This window comes from Lissotriton helveticus, chromosome 3_2 (assembly GCF_964261635.1).
Source record: "Lissotriton helveticus chromosome 3_2, aLisHel1.1, whole genome shotgun sequence".
NCBI classification, from domain to species: Eukaryota; Metazoa; Chordata; class Amphibia; order Caudata; family Salamandridae; genus Lissotriton; species Lissotriton helveticus.
Window position 1 is genome coordinate 121,140,086 of NC_136062.1, and position 20,986 is coordinate 121,161,071.

Genomic DNA, 20,986 nt, shown 5'->3' on the forward strand with positions numbered 1-20,986 from the left:
CAAGCCTGTGCCAACCCCACCCCTCAGGTGAGTAAGACTAGGTGAAGCACGACCCCGGGCACCGGCCATCATGTAGATGGGGAGCCCTGCCCAATCCCAGCTAGGCTTCAGCCTCCCTCCCACAGGAGAGGAGCAGGCTAGGGGGTGTACTCACCCCAGGACAGGGACCCATTGGTCCCTGCCCTTGCCCTACCTGTAACGCCCCTAAATTCAGTATTTAGGGGCTCCCTGAACCTTCCTTCCTCAGATCCCGATACGAAAAGAAAGACGATCAAGAAAAAGACCCGCTGTGCAGCTGCTAGCAACAGGACGACAACAACTGACTTGGACCCAGCCCTACCGGCCTGTCGATCCTGGAACCTGCTCCTGCCTAATCCCAGCGACTCCTGCGGACAGCAACCTTGGGACACCCGGAGGACCTGCCTGCCTTGACCCTCTTAAAGACTGGGACTCCCATCAGCAGAGGCTCTGTTGCAACAACCCACCTGGTGCCAACCAGGAAGCTCCGGACCAGCCCACTCTTCACCCGCCGAGCCCGGGCCGGGTCCAACCGAACCAAGACCACGAGGACGTCCCCCTGGCGACTGGGACCCGAAGTCCAGTGCCCCAAGACCCTCCTCGACGAACCAGCCGACGCCTGCAGACTAAGAACCAGGGGCCACCCCAACCACGACCAGCCGAGGGTAAGCTTTTCTGACACCCAAAGACACCCCTGCACCCGGCGCCCTACAGCCCCCTGTGCCTCCCTTTGGGGTACCTAACTGTGCTCCAAGATCCCAACTTACCTCTCGAAGTGCTGGTCGCCCCTGGAGAGTCTCCGTCCCCGAGCCTGCAGCCTTTGTTCCTTGTTGACCTTTCCCATTGGATAACATTGAGCGCCCGACGGCTCAAGAGCACCATGCACCCAGCCGCTCGAGTGCCACTGGCTGTGCCCCCTTCGTCTCATCCTACTTCCCCCCCCTTGCCCTGAGCAAGTGACCAGGAGCCCAGCTCCCACAGCCGCGTGGCCTGCTAGCCAGCAGCCACCAACAGAAGGCCCCCTTTCCCTCATTGGATATCATTGGGCCTACCTACCTCTGCACCCTGCCAGCCCTGCGCTGCTGGGGCGGAACCGACTGTACTTACCTGACCCTGGGGGACCTCTGAGTCTATACCCGGAACCTTAACTTCACCAGCCAAGTACTCATCTGGAAACCGGTAACTCACTTACCTGCCATTGGATAACATTGAGCCATTCTGACTCAAAAATTTTCGAAGTGTGAAGTTTTGAAAACTACAAATATTCATATAAAATCAGCTGAAGTCCGAATTCCGAAGTACTCACCTGCAAGCAGGCGAGAAGCCAGTACTGTACCTTGCAGCCCAGTACTGAACCGCAAAAGTAATCCTTACCAGGTTTGCTAGTAATCTGTATTTTCTCCATAAGAACCCATTGTATGCTTTTCTATGAAATTTCTTTAAAGTGCCTACTTTTGAAAACTTTAAATATTAGAAATACTGAGACGCAATTACCTACCTGTTTTAAGTTCAGACCCCAGTGCTGGCCCTAGAAGCCCAGTACTGGATTACAAAAGTAACGCAATCATATTTTACCTGCAACCTGAATTTTCTCCCATTGAATAACATTGCCAGATTGTCATTGAAAAGTTTCCAAGTGTGAACTTTTAAAACAGCTTTATATTCATGAAAATTCACCACAGTAACTAAAACGTTTTTGCTAATCTGGTTTCAGCTTAGACCCCAGGACTGAGTCTAGGATCTAGTCATGGAACTACTAAAGTAATCTGTACTGTAATCAACTGTACTTTTATGGTAACAATCCATTGTGCTCAATGCTAAAGTGTGTCTAGACTTGAGTTGCCTTCAGCAACTCCTGTACCTATTGTGTTCACCAGCTTTATTGTTTCCTTGCAAAGTAATTACATGAGAGTTCTCATATCTAGCAAAGTATATTTTTATGCCTGTTGGTTCTAAAAATAAAATTATATCTTTGGAATAAAAACCATTGGCCTGGAGTTCAGTCTTTGATTGTGTGAAATCCTTTGCTGACTGAGTCTGTACAACAAATGCTTTGCACTGCCCTCTGGTACTGCCTTACTGCTCGACCAAGCTACCACTTTGGAGAGAAAGGTCAGTCCTGACTTTAACCTGTGTTATACCTTTGGGGTTTGTGGACTCTATACACACCGTACTTCATTATTGTCCAGTATATATAGAGCCACTTTCTCACACCTAGTATATGGTACTCAGGGCATAGGTACACAAGGGGTCCCCCGTGGGCTGAAGCATGCATTATGTCCCCCCTTGGGAAACCATTCCAACTGTAACTACAGGCCTACAATTGCAGCCTACGTAAGCTGGTGCTAGCACCACTTACGACATATATAGGTTTCCCTATATCTAAGGTCACTGTACTTAAAAGCTCTAAGTGACCCCTAAAGCAGGCCTTCAATCCTGAAGGCAGGGTATTCAGTTCCAAGTGTGAGGGTGCCCCTGCATGAGCAGGACACCCCTACAAGCTTCGGAGTCCATTCTTCCGGGTTGTAAGTGCATCAGCCATTATGATGCATAGAGTGGGCTTGCATCATTATGAAATTACCATCTCTAAACTGACTGTAAAGAACCCGGTCATGTTTGGTATCAAACATATTGGAATCATACAGGATGGCGGGGCCAGTTCGATGGAAAGATTTGTGCAAAATGCACATGGCCTTAAACTGCGTTCTGGCAGCCACAGGGAGCCAGTGGAGTTCTTTTAAAGCCTTCCTCGCTGATTGCCAGCGAGGGATGTTAAACAATAATCGGGCGGCGCAGTTTTGGGTGACTTGAAGCCTGTTGGTCACCACCGCCGGGGCTCCTAGATATAAGACATTTCCATAGTCCAGGCGAGAAAGTATCAGGGCCTGCACCATGACCCTTCTCGCCTGGAATGGAAGCAAAGGGAGCACTTTGCGGAGCATTTTCATTAGCCCTACACATGTGGAGGCGGTTTTACTGGCTTGGACTGAAAAATCCAGCGCTTTATCAAGCCAGATTCCCAAACTCTTTATCTGGGGTTTCGGGGGGGGGGGGGGGGGGGGGGCACCGAGACATGAGGGCCAGATGGAAGCCAAGGTGGTCAAGGAGGGGTTGCCTAATAGCATGATCTCGGTCTTCTCCCCATTGAGTTTGAGGTGGGAGGATTGCATCCACTCAGCAACAGCCTCTAGACAAGGGCCCAAGGTGTTAGACGAACCCTCAGCGTGGTCCAGAGAGACCACCAATTGGGTATCGTCTGCGTAGGTGACAATCCGCACACCAAAAGGGTGGACTATCTTCTCTAGAGGTTGCATATAAACGTTAAAAAGAGTGGGGCTTAGGGAGGACCCCTGGGGAACCCCACAGCTGAGCAGATGCTTAGATGATACCGCCTCGCCCTCAAACATCTGAAAGAATCGCTCATCCAGGAAGGACGTCAGCCAAGCCAGGGCCGCGCCCGACACACCCATGCCCTTCAAGCGATGTGTTTGAGGGGCACATTGTTGCTCTCCTTGCATAGTCTAGTTCAAACCAGCGCAGGGAGTCGTTGACTCCCGCTCTGGCGCAAAACTGGACAAAGGACATGGGAGAATCCTCCCCACTGTCCGACCCCTCCTCTGAGAGAGAACCCTGAATTGTCCCAACCCTCTCTCTAGGGTACTTAAGGGCTTCCCTGTAGGTGGGTCCCTCGATTTGTCTTGGGACAGGATTCATATCAAGACACCACTTCTTCGACCGTCTGGGCACTCAAGACTTCGCTGGACTTGGCTCTGGGTATCAAGACTGCAACTGGGAAGACTCCTGCTGCTTGGGGTCTTGTCGCTCTGCTCGTCTGCTGCAACGTCCATGCACGTGCTCCATACAGGAACCTTCCAAGGCCTGTGGACATCTAAGACACCTGAAGTAATCTGCTTTGAAGTAAAGGAGTCACTTCCCTGCATCTGCAGGCACCACAATGAAGTTGACCAGTCTGATGATCCTGGGCTCCCACGGACTCCAAGGCTCAGCAACACAGGTGGTGATTCTTGACATCCCTCGAGACCTGCCCTGTCCTCTCACCAAGTTTGAGGCCAGTATCTCTCGTCGGAGCCGCAGGAACCGAACCCCTGTGTCCCGCGTCAACTTGCAGTTGCAAAGGCTTATTGGATTCCTTCCACCAAGATCCTCGGCTCCAAGGAGCCCCAACCTCAAGCATCTCCTGTGACCAAGATCTTCTTCCTCACTGCATCACTTGCATCGTGGGCCTGCATCTTCGTAAAGCTGCTCTAGGTCCTCTTGCAACTCCAGTGCCTCCGGCAGGTCCTCTTGAGGTCTTCTTTGAATTCAGCAGCCTCCTGTGATTGCTCGGGGCCTGCTCTGACTCCCCTGCTTGTGGTGAGTCACCTGGACCTTGCTAGTCCGGACACTGCACCTTTTTCGCTTTCCACGTTGGTTGCAGTTGCCATGGCTTGTTGTTGCTCCCAACAAACACCGACCCCATAACTCTTGACATCTAAAGTGGGACAGCTCATGAACGGCTCCACAGTGTTGCCTGGTCTGCACAGCTGCAGCTCCAAGGTCACCGTCAGCTCTCCTTCAACACCCGACATCAGTGGGCATTCGTCTTCCATGCCTCCTGGTCACTCCTGAGTGGCATAGACTCTGTCCCCTCTGCTTGCAGGTACTTATCTTGAAACCACCTTTGGGTTCCACTGTACACTTTCACTTTCTACAGCAGCGGCATCTTCCTGAAATCCTCCATTTTAGTCTGTAGTGGTTTCCGGTCTCACTAAGCACCTATGCATCGGCTTCCTTTGTGTAGTTATCCTGGTTTCTGGGGAATCCACGAGTGGGCTGACTCGCCAAACTCCTGTCTTCCACCTGGATTCTTCAGGGGTCACTGGGAAGGGTCCTTCAAAACTGCAACTGCAACTTTCGCGCTGATTTCTATTGAGTATGCAGCTGTGTTTCCACTCTGCACACAGCCTCTGTGGGGTTCCTGGGGTCGCCAGCTTTCCCGAGTCTCCTTGTCCAAGTTCCTACTTCGGACGCAGTTTGTGTTCCACTTTTTTAGTATATGGTTTGGTCTCCCCTTGGACACCACTGTGTATTGTGCTTACCTTTTGAAATTTAATGCATTGATGTGTATTTGTGTTGATATCTCAGGGTAGGAGATATACCAAAGTGTTTGATTCGTTTTTGTTTAACCTACACTACATGAGTAGATCTGGTAGATCAAGCTGCTTAACACTCTTTCTGGAGACGCCTGAAGGCTGCTCTCCAAAGCTACCACTTAGAGAGCTTTATAAGTTAGTCTAAGACCACTAAAATCACCATAAGGGTTGTCTGGATTAGTGGAAGGTGGTTCACTTAAATAAGTGTGCACTATATACTAAGCCAGTCTCTTACACTGCCTATAATCTTGAGGCTGTGACTGAAGGCACACAGATCTCGCTGCTGCTTTGCGGTCCTTGAACCTCTCAGGGCAGGATTCGCTTTGGCGCCAAAAAGCCATGAACCATGAACCATTGAAAAGTAAGTCTATTCAAGTTGCTTGCACATCTGGCAAGAAGACAGATCCCCCCCTTAACCCAGCGTATCTCCTTGTGGTGACTGAACATCCCATTGTCCTGGCGACTGAATCACTGGTATCCAAACCCAACTGAATGACTTGATGGGCTGCCCCTTGACTATTGTTCTGTAACTCTGAAAAATGTCCCTGAACATTGTCAAGCAACTAAGGGACCACTGCCTTGGCTGTTTCTAGTAACGCATGGATGTATTGCCCCAACAAACTGGTTGCATTAGTCGACTTCAAGTCCATGCTACAGGAAGAAAACACTTTCTTTGCAGACTGTTCCATTCTCTCGGACTGCCATTTTGCAGGAGTTGTTGAAAATTATCCCTGCGTTAGCTGTGAGAAACAGGAAGTTTTTACCACCAAACTCTTAGGCGTAGAATGAGAATACACAAATTGCAGATCACCAGGAGCAGGCTTATACCTTCTTGCAACAGACCTAGACACTGCTGCCGATGTCCTAGGTTTCTGCAACATTTGAAGACTCAGCTCAGTGAGAACTTCATTTAAAGGCCCAGTCTACCTCCCACCATCCCATTACCCTACAAACGACGCACCCTTCCTACATACACTCGCCCCCGACGACACCAGCAATGGTCCACTATCCCCGTTCGCAATAACTCCCACCGCCCCCGTCGTGTTCTCAGCCCCTTGTCGGACCTCGACCTTTGCTCTCTCCTACGCTCTTATGGCCCAGGTCCGGTAAAAGATTTTTCCAATTCGCACATCCCCATACCCACAAACGCTCTGAGGCTCCCAACACTCAACAACAGAGGCTCCGTCCCTAACAACCTCAGGAAAGTTCCCCTCACACTAGAAAGCTCGACCACCCTTCTCTCTCCCAAACTCAAATGCATCCTACTAAACTGCAGATCGGCCCAGAGACATTCCTCCGACATCGCGGATCTTGTCTCAAATAGGGAGCTAGACCTAGCCTTTCTAACGGAAACGTGGCTCACTGAAGCCTCTACCCCAATTATGGACATACTAGTCCCCCCCAATTATCACATCATTAGGCTGGACAGGTCTCCTGGCAAGACGGGCGGGGGAATTGCATGCATTTTTAAGAGCAACCTCTCCGTTACTCAAGTCACCTCCCCCTCCCTTTCCTCCTGTGAACTCCTCTGCCTAGACATCATCAGTGAGGGCAAACAAGTATGTACTTTACATCTCATTTATCACCCGCCTGGTGACAATCTCATATTCACCCAACAAGTCATGGACCTGATCACTTCCAACGCCGGTCGGCAGACCACTCAAGTCTACCTGGGTGACTTCAATCTCCACTGGAACGATCAGAAAGACACTGCGGTGAATAGTCTAAAAACTTTCCTCAATGCGCTTGACCTCACCCAATTATGCGATAAACCAACACACGACAAAGGCGCGATACTCGATCTCATCATTGCCAAAGAGAACGCTATTCAACTGGAAGCGATTCTACCCTGCGATTGGTCAGATCACCACATTATCACCTTCTTTATCAACGAAAAAGTTAAACCTAACCCTACTCAACCAATCAAATCCAAAACATGGAAAAGGGATTTGAAGAATCTTAACCCCTCCACCCTACCTCCCCACATCGGCAACCTCCTCCTTCCCCCTTCAGGTGCCTCAGATGTTCAATCACTGACTGACCACTACCTTGACTCTATGAATACAATAGTCAATGAAGTCGCCCCTCTGCAACTGAAGAGAGTCTCCACCAAAATTTCTAACCCCTGGTATGATGACAGTCTCAATGACGAAAGGCGTAATATGCGAATGGCAGAGCGCACCTGGAGATCGGACCCTTCAGCACTGCATCTCAAAAAGCTCAAGACCAAGAGAAATGCCTACTTTAGGAAAATAAAGCGCACAAAGTCGGACTTCTTCAGCCGCCAGTTGGACCAAGCGAAGAATAGGCCAAGAAAACTGTTCGAGCTAATCAAGACCCAAACAAAGGCACAACCCACACAATCAAATAGCACAACAAATGACACCCCACACTGTGAAGCCTTCTCTGCTTTCTTTAAACATAAGACTGACAACAAAAGAAATGACCTCATCATGGATGTAAATCGATACTCCAACTACACCAGAATGGCTGACACTCAACCTAAAAACAAGGCATCCTGGCAGTACTTCGACACCTACTCGGAAGAAGCTATACACAAACTGCTCTGCACTTTGAAGCCCTCTAATCACCTCACAGACCCTCTACCTGCTAATGCTGTAAAAGACTTTATCCCCTTGCTCCTCCCTCTCTGGACCAAGATCATCAACAGCTCTTTGCAACAAGGACACATTCCAGACTCCCTTAAGGTGGGGCAAGTCACGCCTATACTCAAGAAACCTACAGCTGATCCGTCTGACCTAAACAATTATCGGCCCATCACCAATATCCCCACCCTGGCCAAACTGTTGGAGAAATGTGTCCAACTCCAACTAACAAAACACATTGATCAATTTGACCTCCTCAACCCTCATCAATCAGGCTTCAGAGCGAAACATAGCACGGAAACAGCTATGACACACATAATTGATGACGCCCTCCAAATTCTGGATCGCAATGAGTCCTGCCTCCTCATCCTTCTTGATCTCTCGTCAGCATTTGACACGGTCAAACATGAGAACTTGTTGGAGCTGCTAAGTACTAGGATGGGGCTATCGGGAACTGTTCTCAAATGGTTTTCGTCTTTCCTTCACAACCGGTCTCAGAGGTTCAAGATCGACAATGTACTATCTACACCTGTGCCTGCAGATCTTGGGGTTCCACAAGGATCCACCCTCTCTCCTACACTGTTCAACCTCGTTATGGAACCCCTCGCCACCTTGCTTCAAGCATCCAATGTTCAATTCCATATGTACGCTGATGACACACAACTCTACCTAAAGTTACAGTCCCCGGAAGATATCAAACAGCTGAATTCCACGCTTATTAACACCCAATCCTGGCTGGCCGATAATCACCTCAAACTAAATGCTCTAAAAACTGAGTTCCTACTCATCTCACCTCCGGCGAAAATCTCCACCACCCAAACCTGGCTCAACAACCTAACAGCACTCAATGTCCAACCTACCATCGTGGACTCGGCGAAATCCCTAGGCATCACACTCGACGCCAAGCTCGACATGCAGCAGCACGTCAGCAAAGCCACAAAAGCAGCTAATTTCCAAATTAACACGCTGAGGAAAATTAAACCCTTCCTCCCGGCCAAAGACTTCCAAACTGCTGTACAAGCTCTAGTCATCCCTCGAATAGACTACGGAATTGCGACCCTCGGCGGTCTCCCACTATCCACAACAGCACCCTTAAGAGCCTCCCTGAACGCTGCCGCGAGACTCATTACTGGCTCTAGAAAGCACTCGCACATATCCCCAGACTTAAAGTCTCTAAAATGGCTGCCTTTTGAAGCCAGAATACAGCTAAAAATTGCAACTATGACACACGCAGCCGTGCACCACAAGGCACCCAACTACCTCGCTCAAAAGCTGTCTATATCAGGAGGTTCGAGATCCAATAGGATTACTAAAAATCTACTCCTGAAACCTCCTAGATTTCGGAAAGCGAAAACTTACAAACGCTCCTTCTCAGGAATGGCACCCAGGATCTGGAATGCGCTCCCTCCTGAAACAAGGCTAATCACCTCCACTGCACTCTTCAAGAAAGAGGTGAAAACAATCCTTCTGGCCAAGATCTCCTGATCGTTACAGATGTTGGGTCAGAGACTCTGCATTGCTTTATACCGCTGCTCTGCCTATCCCCTGGCACTATACTCGACTTGTTGGGGGCACTATTACGCTACTCCCTTACTACCGACCAAGATATGATACACGTTGGTTTACTGATCCACCTGTACACCATTGTACTGGGATCAATGACTTGTGCTGCTCTATACTACTCCCTTACCTGATCATATATGGATTGGTTTTATGTTTGTTTTTATCATCCATGTTATTACCATGTTACTTACCATGTTATTACCATGTTATTACCATGTTATTACCATGGTATTACCATGTTACCATGTTACTTACCTGATCATATATGGATTGGTTTTATGTTTGTTTTTATCATCCATGTTATTACCATGTCACTGACTATTATACTGTTCCCATTATCTCTGTTTACTCCTATTGCCCCTTCCCTGTCTTTGTGAAGCGCTCTGATATCTGTAAGGATCCTGTTCGCGCTATATAAAACTTTGAATAAATAAATAAAATAAATAAATAAAGGTAGCAAGGGGCTCTGTAGAAGATGATGAAGAAAATTACTTTAAAGTTCGGTAGAAGGCACAGGTAACTCCATCATCTTGTCAGCCTTTTTAATCAGAGTGATATACTGTGACTTCAGACAGTGGAATTTCTTTTGCAGACAGCAACTCCCATTATGGGGAGGTAGCCAAACAATTTGCTACCTCAAGGCTTGCAATCTCTGGATCTAAAGATACGATTTCACCCTCTTCCACATGCGGATTCTGCTCATAAAAATATTAATCCTCCTCAGTAAGCTTCTGGGCCTGAGACCTATCCTTGACCATAAACATCACTGAAGGCAATACTGGTGTTGGCAATGGTGCAGGATACTCAGCAACCTGATCAGTAGAAGTCAGCTACACCGGTGAAGCAGCATGACACCAGCACGGATCCAGCCGACGCTGAAGATTCAACCAGCGCCAGAGACTCTCAGCGAACCTCATGCACTGGTGATGGCGTAGCTCTTCTCGGTGCTGGAGGAGACGAGGAAACCTGGGCCACCGTAATAAATGACAGGAACAGCGCCTGCTAATAGTGTGCCGGAATAGCACACAAGGAGTAAGATAGTGGCCCCATGAGGCCCTCATGCCCACAAGATGGAGCCAACGATCTACTAAAAATGCTATACATAGCATTCAGTAAACTCGACGGGTCAGACCCCAGAGTCGGAAATGCCGGGTACTTCTGCTCCTGTCTAGTATGCATAGGCGGTGGCAAAACTGCATCTGGGACAGTCTCCGAATCAGGGCGTCCAAGTAGAGTCAAGGCCCTAGAACTCGAGGATGACACTTGAGCATCCTCCGGGGATGAAGTCTGATCTCTGTCTTCATGAGTCTATGAAATTCTGGGACACAGGACTACGGCGAGTCATCTCTTGAAGAACTGCTGGGACACAGACTTCGGCGAGTTTTCGAAGAACGGCGGCGGGAACCATAATGCTGCTTCTTCTTATGCTTTCTCTAGGACGACAGCGAAAAGTGGGGAGATGGTGACTTCGACCAAGAAAGAGATCGAACGTCTTGTCTTCTCCTTTCTCGCCTTGGCCATAAAAAGCTTCACTTCCCTCGCGTTCAATGCCTTGGAGTTAATCTTCTGGCAAGAGGAACAGGCGTTGACGTTGTGGTACGAACGTCAGTACCAAAGATAGTCGTTGAAAAGGTCTGTGATCGACATCTGACTCTTGCATTCCCTGCAAGGCTTGAATACAGACTTCCTCTGAGATAATATTCTTCCCCTGCAACAACTTTGCTATTTGGAGTCAAAAATGTCACAAGAGTTCATAGTACTACAGAGAGCTTAGAAAAACTTGTTACGCGTCAAAGGTGCGGAAAAAAGTGAACTGACGTCATCACGCAGACGAGGGCTTCTTATGGCTCCTATCACGTCACGAGCAGTCATGTCCGGAACCGTGGCATTATGACATCCTCCTCGACCTGAGAGAGCTGTAAAGAAAAGTTTCAGTGGAATGCTGGCGCATTGAGATATTCAAAAGGTGAGGAATCCACAGGTAGATGTATCCATTAGAAATGCCTAGTTGCACAAATTGAGTACACCTGTTCCTATGAAACAAAATATCATGACCCAAAAATGGTACTTGCACGGCAAAATCTCGAAGCACAAGTGGTGGAACCAAATCAGTTACTTGATTGACACTAGCCTTGGACATGGCCCGGTAGCAATCAAGCTTGGTTCAGGCAATGCTACAGACCATGCTTGATGCAAGTATATACATGCACAAATAACACATCTATGTGTGCCAATGCTTATCACAGTGTGTGTATGCATTCACAAAAACTCTATGCCCTGAACTAGCTATCAGCTTCGGAATAAACCAGCAACATTCATCCGTAAAATATTAGCAAGGTAGATGGGTGTTGACGTGGATTCTCATGTTGTCTAACAGAGGACCACAACATGCTCCTATCAACATATTTTCAAATCTGCTACATGCAGTACCATTACCTCTTACCTCAACATTGAGTAGTTTCTTTTCAATTGAAGCCTCAGTCTTATGCCTATGGCAGAATAAGAAAAGATTACTTCAGACCCATAGTAAAATAACATAACTATGCACTGAATGGTTATATTATAGAATAAGTCTCCAACAATAAAGTACTCAAACGCAGCCAAATTTGCACTCATATTTCTTTCGAGTAACTAGTGGGGAGAAATGATTAAATTGTACTTTTCAACATTATGAATGTCTTACACAGGTTTACAAATAAAGTTACCGAAAATAGATATCTAATGGGCAAGATGTAATACAAGCACACTGAATGTGCAAGATACATGTACATCAGTGAATGCAAGTAACATTAATCTGCAACAGTAAGGAAAGCGTTACTTACTCTGTACCCATCAGTGTGTACTGCCGCAGATTCACATGCTTTGCCAAGTTGTTCTTCTCTGAAGAAGTCTTGGGACTTAAACCGTGGGAAACCTACCTTAGTCCACAATGCACTGGCACAAAGAGTCTACCATAATATTGTATTTACCCCAGCGGATGAGTAATATGGATAGTTGAGAAGCTGGGCAGACCATATTAATTGTACAATGTGAGAAACAACAGAACATGTGAAAATAGTCTGAATTATGGGTCACAATTCTGGGGATAAGGGACTGTTTAAATCTACAGCACTACATGCTACAGATGGCCACTGTGTAACTTTTTCCATTTGTAGCATGTGGCGCTGTAGATACACATGCTCTGTATACACTATAAACTTGTGGCTCCTGAAAAATAAGTTACTTCTCTTCGGTATTGCTCTTTCTTGTTCCTCACCTTGTGAATACCCCAGAAGACAGACAATCTGGATATTTTGATCAGATTCCTTTACGTGGCTTTGTGCGGCGAAGCATCAGTTTCATCTTGCTGTGTAATTTATGTCCGGCCACGTATAACCGGCACTTCCATGTGTCGATGTCTGGTGTAGAGCCCTTATTAATCAGATTTGACAGTGTGCAGATCTCTAAAAGGAACCTTTTTAGATTTAGAAAATAAAACCTATATCATAGAACATGGAGCAAGGAGGGTTGGTGAGGAATCTGCAGTCAGATAAGAGTATTCACCAGAAAGAGCATTATCAAAAGGTACCTTGGTAATAGATATCAAAGCAGTCCCTTCCCAGGTGGTGGGTCTGTGAACTGGCTTAGACCAAGAAGTGCTGCCCCCGCACCACTCAAGGTATCCAGACAATAGTGCCTCATTAACACGTGAATGGATTTCCATGCAGCAGCCTGACAGATGTCCAACACAAGAACTCCTAGCAGCAAGTTACAGTGTGGTGGTAGCAGCCCAGGACCTGTTCGATTGCACCTACAGACCTTCCAGAGGCTGTTTCTAGGCTACTCTATAGCAGATCTTTATGCAATGCACAGTCCAACTTATATAGTTTGTTTATACACCGTTATTCTCCTTTTCGTCCCAGAGATGCGTTGATCGTCACCCGACAGCTCTTGGTGCGATGGATGGAAAATGCTACTTACCAGTATGCATCTGTTCTTGGCATGTAGAGCTGCAGAGTTACATACTATGCATAGATCGCCACCTGGTGTTGGGCTCAGATGTTTGCACTTTGTTATTGTCCTGGAAAAGTCTTTGGAAGTCACAAGATAGGTGACTCCTCCTGTTTACCATAGCATGGGCATCGGCTCCTTCTTCAGATTGTTTTTTCGCCAGTGAAGGGAAATTATGGAGTTTTGTGAGAAACAGAAAAGATACCTATGTATGGTGTATCTAAATAAGATAATACTGGAACAGATATAGGTAGCCGGGGAGGCGGGTGGGTGTGTGTAACTCTGCAGCTCTACATGCCAAGAACAGATGCATACTGTTAAGTAGAATTTTCCGTTCGAGGCATAGGAGCTGTAGATTACACACTATGCATAGATTGTATAGCAGTACTCCACCCTAGCGACGATCACCAGTATCTGTTGCAGTTGTTTGAAATAATGTTTTGAGTACAGCCTGGCCCACACTAGCTTGTTGCTATGCCTGCACATCTACACAATAATGTTTTGTGAAAGTGTGTGGTGTAGACCACGTAGCTGCTCTGCAGATGTCATCTAAGGGAATGTTCCCTAAGAAAGCTATTGAAGCCCCTATTCTTGTAGAGTGGGCATTAGGTGGAATAGTTAAGGTGTGTTTTTCTTTCTGATAGCAAATTTGAATACATTTTACAATCCACCTTACAATTCCAGATTTTTATATAGGATTGCCTTTTTGTGGTGGAGAGAAGGATACAAAAGTTGTTTTGATTTACGAAATGGTTTGGTTCTGTCAATATAATACAGGAGTGCTCTCTTGACATCTAGGATGTGAAGAGCTCTTTCTGCAACTGTTTGTGGTTGCGCGAAAAATATTGGTAACTTTGAAAAGGAGAAATGACTTTGGGTAGGAATTTTGGGTTTGTCCTAAGAACCACTTTATTATGATTGTATTTGTAAAAATGGTTCTTCAATGGTAAGTGCTTGAAGCTCACTGACTCTTAAGAGAAGTAATGGCTACTAGGAAAGTGACTTTCCAAGCAAGGAATTGTAATTCACATTTGTGCATAGGTTCGAACGGAGGACCAATGAGTCTTGTGAGGACAATATTTAAGTTGCACACAGGTGAGGGGTGGTACTCTAGGTGTAATGATCCTTTTGAGTCCTTCCGTGAAGGCTTTGAAGGCAGGTACTCTAAATAATGACAAATGTTGTCTATTTTGCAAGTAAGCTGCTATAGCAGCAAGGTGTAACCTAATAGATGTGTATGCTAGGTTAGACCTTTGGAGGTGTAGCAGGTAACATATGATGTTTTGGATTGACACATCTAAGGGATTGATGTTGGTATTGTTACAGTATATAACAAATCTTTTCCACTTGGCTGCATAGCAAGCTCAAGTGGTTGGGCGTCTAGCTTCTTCAATAATGTTCTTGCAATCAGGAGGAAGGTTAAGGTAACCAAACTCTAAGATCGCAGGAGCCAGATCGCTAGGTTGTGTTGTGCTGGATCTGGATGTCTGATCTCTCCATGGCTCTGGGTTAAGAGGTGTGGAGAGAGGTGTAGTTTTTGGTGGGGGACTACTGAGAGTTCCAGTAATGTGGTGTACCATGGTTGTCTGGCCCATGTTGGAGCAACCAGGATGAGCGTCAGTGAGTGTTGCTGTAGCTTGCGTAGCCCTAGTGGAATGAGTGGGAGAGGCGGAAAAGAGTACGCAAATCTGCCTGACCAATTCATCCATATCGCATTGCCTTTGGACAATGAGTGTGGATACCTGGTGGCGAAGGTTGGGCATTTGGCGTTTTCGTGCCCCTTAAATACCACTCTAATGAAATATTGACTACAAAATGTAAATGAATATGCGTTTATCTTACGTACATAGAAAAAAACCTATTAATTATTGGAATAGTAGGTCTGTTCACTTACTGGGGAAGTAAAATAAACATGCTAATTAACAAGAAAGCATTGGCGCCCGGGCATCAGGATATAACCGGAATTGAACCAGTAAAAGAAATGTGGGAAAAAAAAGGTGAAAGTGTTGTTAGGAAGTTTTAGTAACCCCCCTGCTAGCGCAAGGAGCGTGTTTGTCAAACACGTGTGCATTTCCTCTTCCGCCGCTGCAGCTATTCTTGAAGATAAAGGTGGAAATACAATAATAATAGAAAACAAGCCCCGCCAGAGAAATGAAAGGTGCGTCAGCCATTCTTGGTTTCTTCTTCTCGGTACGGCTCGGCCAGGACACTCAAGCGGAGTAACTTTCTTTTTTAACCCCAACTGCAGCAAGAATAAAATATGGACCCCATCGCAATTTCCTTTTATTATGCTGCAAAATGGCGCTGACTCCCCTTCAGAAAAAAGCGCAGGTAAAGCGCGGGTGCCGTTTTTTAAACAATCGTGTCTCTAGCATACGGTTTTTGCGTGCTCTACTCGGTGAGAGAGACAGAAGAAAGGGGAAACTGTTGTCATTACGCTACCGCCCTGTCTCCTTTTCGGACAATACAAAGGGTCAGTCCTGTGGTCACGCATGAATCCAAAATACAGTTCCTTTCTTTCCTTATGCTCTTTTAAGCGTCGGTAAAAGCAGATGCAGTGCCCTCGCCGGTTACTGCATCATCCCAAGAGTCCATAGGCTGGACACTGGATATACACAATAGAACACATATCTAAATACATAACGTTATACATACTTACATAGCCATTATTAACTATTAAAATATCATTAGTAGAGTTGAACTTACTTTTGTAATCCTTGTCCAGCATCTAGGGAAGAGAGCAAAGCTTATGAAAATATTGGAAACGTATAATTTTATTTAATACAATTCAAAACAAATGAAAATATGCAGGTTGACTTAGTTCCTAAATGGGCGAAATTACATTAGTTTAATCAAGAATGTTCCTTAATATTGCTATGTTTTCTTGATTCACAAGCTTTAAGCAATCACCTTCAGACTGGGACCTGTATTTAAAATGGACTTGGACCTGTATTTAAAATTAACTGAACTTCAGGACTGGATAATTCACAACAAAGGAATAGTCAGTTACTTATAGCACAAATTACTACTTGTGTAACGATATATCTGTAGGAGACATTAGTTAGTGATAGATTCCTTACCTTAGAATATCCCCAGGCGTCAGACTGGATCCAGAAAGTTTTGCTTAGCAGTACCCCTGCGCATCAGTAGGTGGCGTTCTGCGGCTCCGCGTTCGTTATTGGCGTCGTAAGCGCCGAGATGACGTCACAGAGACTACTTAGGCGCCAGCCATGCGCGCTGACGTCAGTTCTGTACACGACTTTCCACGCCAGGAACGCAGACCCATGCAAGATACTGACCATTGGTGCATAAAACTAGGGCCCGAAAAGAGATGACCTTAACCCTAGTAATCAGTTAGCAGAACGGGGAGGATGGGTGGGGCAGTAGGGAATCTATCACTAACTAATGTCTCCTACAGATATATCGTTACACAAAGTAGTAACTTGTGCATCTGAAAAAGACACGTTAGTGATAGATTACTTACCTTAGAATAGATACCCCAGCAATACCAACCCCGGTGGTGGGTATGCGAACAAGATTACACCAGAAAGTCACGGAGCACAGTTCGGCCAAAGAAGCCGTCTCTCCGGACTTGACTGTCAAGGCAGTAGTGCTTGGTAAAAGTGTGCAGCGAGGCCCACGTAGCTGCCTTTCAAATGCCCTGCAAGGGAACGCCGCGACCCAAGGCAGTAGTGGCTGCCGTTACCCTGGTGGAATGGGCATGCAGCCCCACAGGAGGCTCCTTCTTAGCCAAGGATTAACATGCTTTGATGCACAGAACGGGAGATGGTCCGCTTGTGCACAGTCCAACCTTTTTTGGCGCCCAAGTGTCCAACAAAGAGCTGGTCATCCACCCGGAACTGTTGTGTACGCTGCAGATAGAATGCGAGCGCCCGTTTTGGGTCCAGACGGTGGAGCTTCTCCTCCTCCCGTGAAAGATGCGGAGGCGGAAAGAAGGTGGGTAAAGCGATAGTCTGCCCGATGTGGAGGGCATGGCAACCTTTGGCAAGAAAGAAGGGAGAGTCCTTAAAACCACCTTGTCCGGATGTTTAGAAGAGAGACAGCCTGGAGCTCACTCACCCTACTGGCAGAGGTGATAGCTACCAGGAAAGCTGTCTTGAGAGTGAGAAGACGTAAGGGACAGTTATGAAGGGGCTCAAAGGGAGCGCACATCAGAAAGGTCAAAACAAGATTTAAGTCCCACTGAGGCATTATGAAAGGCACGGGTGGGAACGTATGCGTAATGCCTTTGAGAAAACGGTTAGCAACCGGGGACTTAAAAAGAGAAGGATGATCTGGAAACAGTAAGAAGGCGGAAATAACTAAGAGATAGCCCTTGATCGTGCCCAGAGCAGAGTACAAGATTTACAGCAGTTCAGTACTGTAGTACTGAAAATCCAAACTCGTGTAACCATTCAGACGCAAGAATAAAACTTCATTGTATCACGACAGATTTAGTATCAAAAGACCGAGAATGGCGAGTACATTATGTACAACCATTTTCGTCGCATTCGAAGGTTGCTTTCACCTCGCTTTTACCCTGAACCCTTGGCTTCCATTTTGTATACTGCAGCCATTTTGTATGTTGCCCTTCACATAGGCTTAATCCAATATCATAAGGACAAGCACTCCTCGATTGACTTTTTCGTGACCTGGGCAGGTTGAAACCATCGCCCCAGGCCAACCCATTTGATCAGTTCCTCTCCCAGTGGCCGGTCAAGATAGCATCTAGGCGCACCCGGCCATAAAACCCTTTCATCACATCCTCACCCTGCCGAATCTTGCCCACACCTGACCCCGCTCCTTCTTTCCTACTTGTTTTATGATGAGAACGTGCTCATTTTATTGGGGAACACCGATATCTGATTGAAATACCGGACCTTGCCGAGTAATTTATTATGTATCAGACAAACGAAATGTGAGCTTGTCATCATAACTCTGTTACTTATTCGTGTTCGAAACATGTGAATAGTATCCTGAAAATCTAGGAATGTTTGCCTGAAGCTTATTATTTTGTATAAGAAGAGAAGCCTGACTTCGTGATTTGAAGCAGTCTCCTGAGAACATACTTCCATGTGTTGTACTTCTAGGACACTTGTTACCTTGGTTGCAGCCAATAAAACCGATCTTTGACTTCACCTAGAAGACTCTGAGTTTCTGTGGTCTGAATCAGGAAAAGGACTCGAGGTCTTTGGGTGTGTATTCCCTGACACCGCTGGGTTACCGGTTAAGCACCGGTTCTGAAAAACCCAGTACCTCAGTTGGCGCCCAACGTTGGGCGATTCCAGCGGTACCGGTCCAGCCAGAGGTTCGTGAGGAGCTTCGTGTGAAAATTCCGGAGGAAGGCCGCCACTTCAGCGACCCCTACATGTCGACGTGGTCCGAAGGTCTTTGCTGCGAGGTTCCCCGCTTCCCGACGGCTACAAAGGACTGCTGCCCTGGCTATCGCCCTGATTTGGGCACTTGAAGTTTGGTAGAGCGAAACACTAAGACGAGTCTTCTAGTTACGTCATCGACATTTCAGTTAAGTATAAGTGGAGCGTCTCCTAGTCCTTAGTTGGTTCTTAGTTTTGGGTATCCTTTGGGAAAGTTTTGTGTTGGTACTTGCAAGCACCAAAACCGAAGGACTCGTGTTTTCACGAGAAAATATCGTAATCGATAATCCTTCGACGTTTGGAACTAGACTAGAGAGCAGAGATGCCTAGTCTTAGACTTGGAAATTTGTTTTGTCTTGGTTATAATAATAGGGACTCCCGATTGGAGGACTCATGTCCGGTTCCTCCAGTTGGAACTCCGACTTACGAGCTATATGTGAAACATGGGGTAGGTCCCATCACCTACAACGAAGTATGGATTAAATACACCAGGAAAGATGGTGTTCTAAAATGGCCCCAATATGGTAGCTTTGATTCCGAAATCTTAGACAACCTTGAAGTTAAACTCTTTAAAAAGAAAGCCCAGCCGGCGATGTTTGACTCTTTCCGCTTATGGCGTAAAGAAGCCAAACAAAAAGAAATCAAATTAGAGAAGAAAAATAAGAGAGAAGGGAATATTTCAGTAATACAAGCTGCTATGCGGTTTAAAGACAAAGAAGAGGTACAGATGAGTGAGCAGTTGCACAGGCAACGTAAAATGGCAACAGATAAATGCTATCCAGTTTTGCCGTCTCTTCAGCAAGAGACAGCTAAAGAACGTGAAAAAGACCCATTAATGTCGCATTTATTAAGTTCACCACCCCCTATGCACAAACAGCCACGGCGCCTCCGCAACCCTTAGTTGCGCCGCCCATGACTGTTATGCCTGCCCTTCTACAGCACCCACCAGCTGTTCTTCAGCTGGCCTCCGCTCCTCCGGTGCAGCCTCCTCAAGGCACACCGGCTACATCTACTTCGCTTACACCTTCTATGACTTTGCCTAGTGCATCTTCGATCTCTCATAATGCTCCCTCTGCTATTACCTCTACTTCAGCCTTATCTCACACTGTTTTTCCACCCGTTCCTCCCTCACTTTCACCTTCCGTTTGGCATAAAATGGCCAGCATTGTCACTAACATTCCTTCACCCCTTTTTCGGTCGCCTAAAACGACCCCTAACACGGAACGAAGACAGTTGCGAAGTCAACTGCCTGACTACCAAGAGAGAGATGTATTGAATCGTTTAGCTCATAAATTGATCATAGATACTGCAAAGTATGACGTTGAATCTATCATTAAAGTCTTCCTTCAGTGGGAAGCACCGACACAGAGATATGTTTTTGAACAAATGTGTGTTTTTCTCAGTGAGGATTTGGAAGATAATGATTTAGAAAGTAACCCGCAGGAGTTGTGTCATGTACGGTTCAAGTTTGGGGAAGGAATGATCGTAGGTCCCGATGTCCAAAAAGCGGTTGAGATGTTGTTGTCTTATCGGAGTAAAGGGAACACTTCTGGTTCACAGTCTGAGCGCGATACACCTAGCAAAAAAGGCACAACAGTATCCCATGAGAGAAGTTCCCCCGAAATGGAGGGAGGGTGACACATCTGTTGAACCTCCTATTCCGCCACACTTTCAGCGTGTATGGGTACATGTCCCATGGAAGAGAGCTGAAGTTTTAGCACTTAAACAGACATTACCAGATCCGCGTAAGAATCCTGCAGGGTATTACAAGGAATTGTCGCAGACTGCTGGGTCATGTATAATGAACTTAGCCGATATCGATATGTTATTTGGGAACGTTGTTCCACAGCCTTTATGGAGTAAGATTCGCCATTCAGATCATGATCAGGAATTAGGCGATTCATGGGCCAATATCGCTGCTGTAGATGCCCGACAAGTTGGTGGTGCTAAACCTGAGCCATTAATAGCAGAACTTCCTGGTAAAATAGTTGATTACATGAAAACGATAATGCCTGCAATACGTGTGAATTGGGATAAGTTATCTGCATGTAAACAGAAGAAAGACGAGACGGTCTCAGATTTCTTCACCAGGTTCGAAGAAACGTTTGTCGATCATAGTGGCCAAGACATGACCACAGAAGGTGGTCAGCGATTATTTGTCGATAAGTTCGTGCACAATCTGCTTCCAGAATTGTGTAAAAAGTTAAAAGATTCGGAGAGTTCTTGGGCTGTTTCCTCTTCAGCACAGATATTAGCAACTGCGCAATATTACGAGAATAGA

The 20,986-nt window shown here is 46.4% G+C and overlaps 1 protein-coding gene across 4 annotated transcripts in view; it reads right to left on the minus strand.

Annotated features, from left to right (window-relative positions):
* The window catches only part of ZNF280D (zinc finger protein 280D), a 722,832-nt gene that overhangs the window by 147,138 nt on the left and 554,708 nt on the right, over positions 1–20,986 (minus strand). For all 4 annotated transcript variants that reach the window (XM_078684884.1, XM_078684882.1, XM_078684883.1 and 1 more), the window contains exons 17-18: positions 16,037–16,058; positions 11,784–11,829 (exon numbers count right to left, since the gene is read on the minus strand). In XM_078684884.1, the coding sequence (XP_078541010.1) occupies positions 11,784–11,829; positions 16,037–16,058 (68 nt within the window). The remainder of the gene's footprint in view (positions 1–11,783; positions 11,830–16,036; positions 16,059–20,986) is intronic.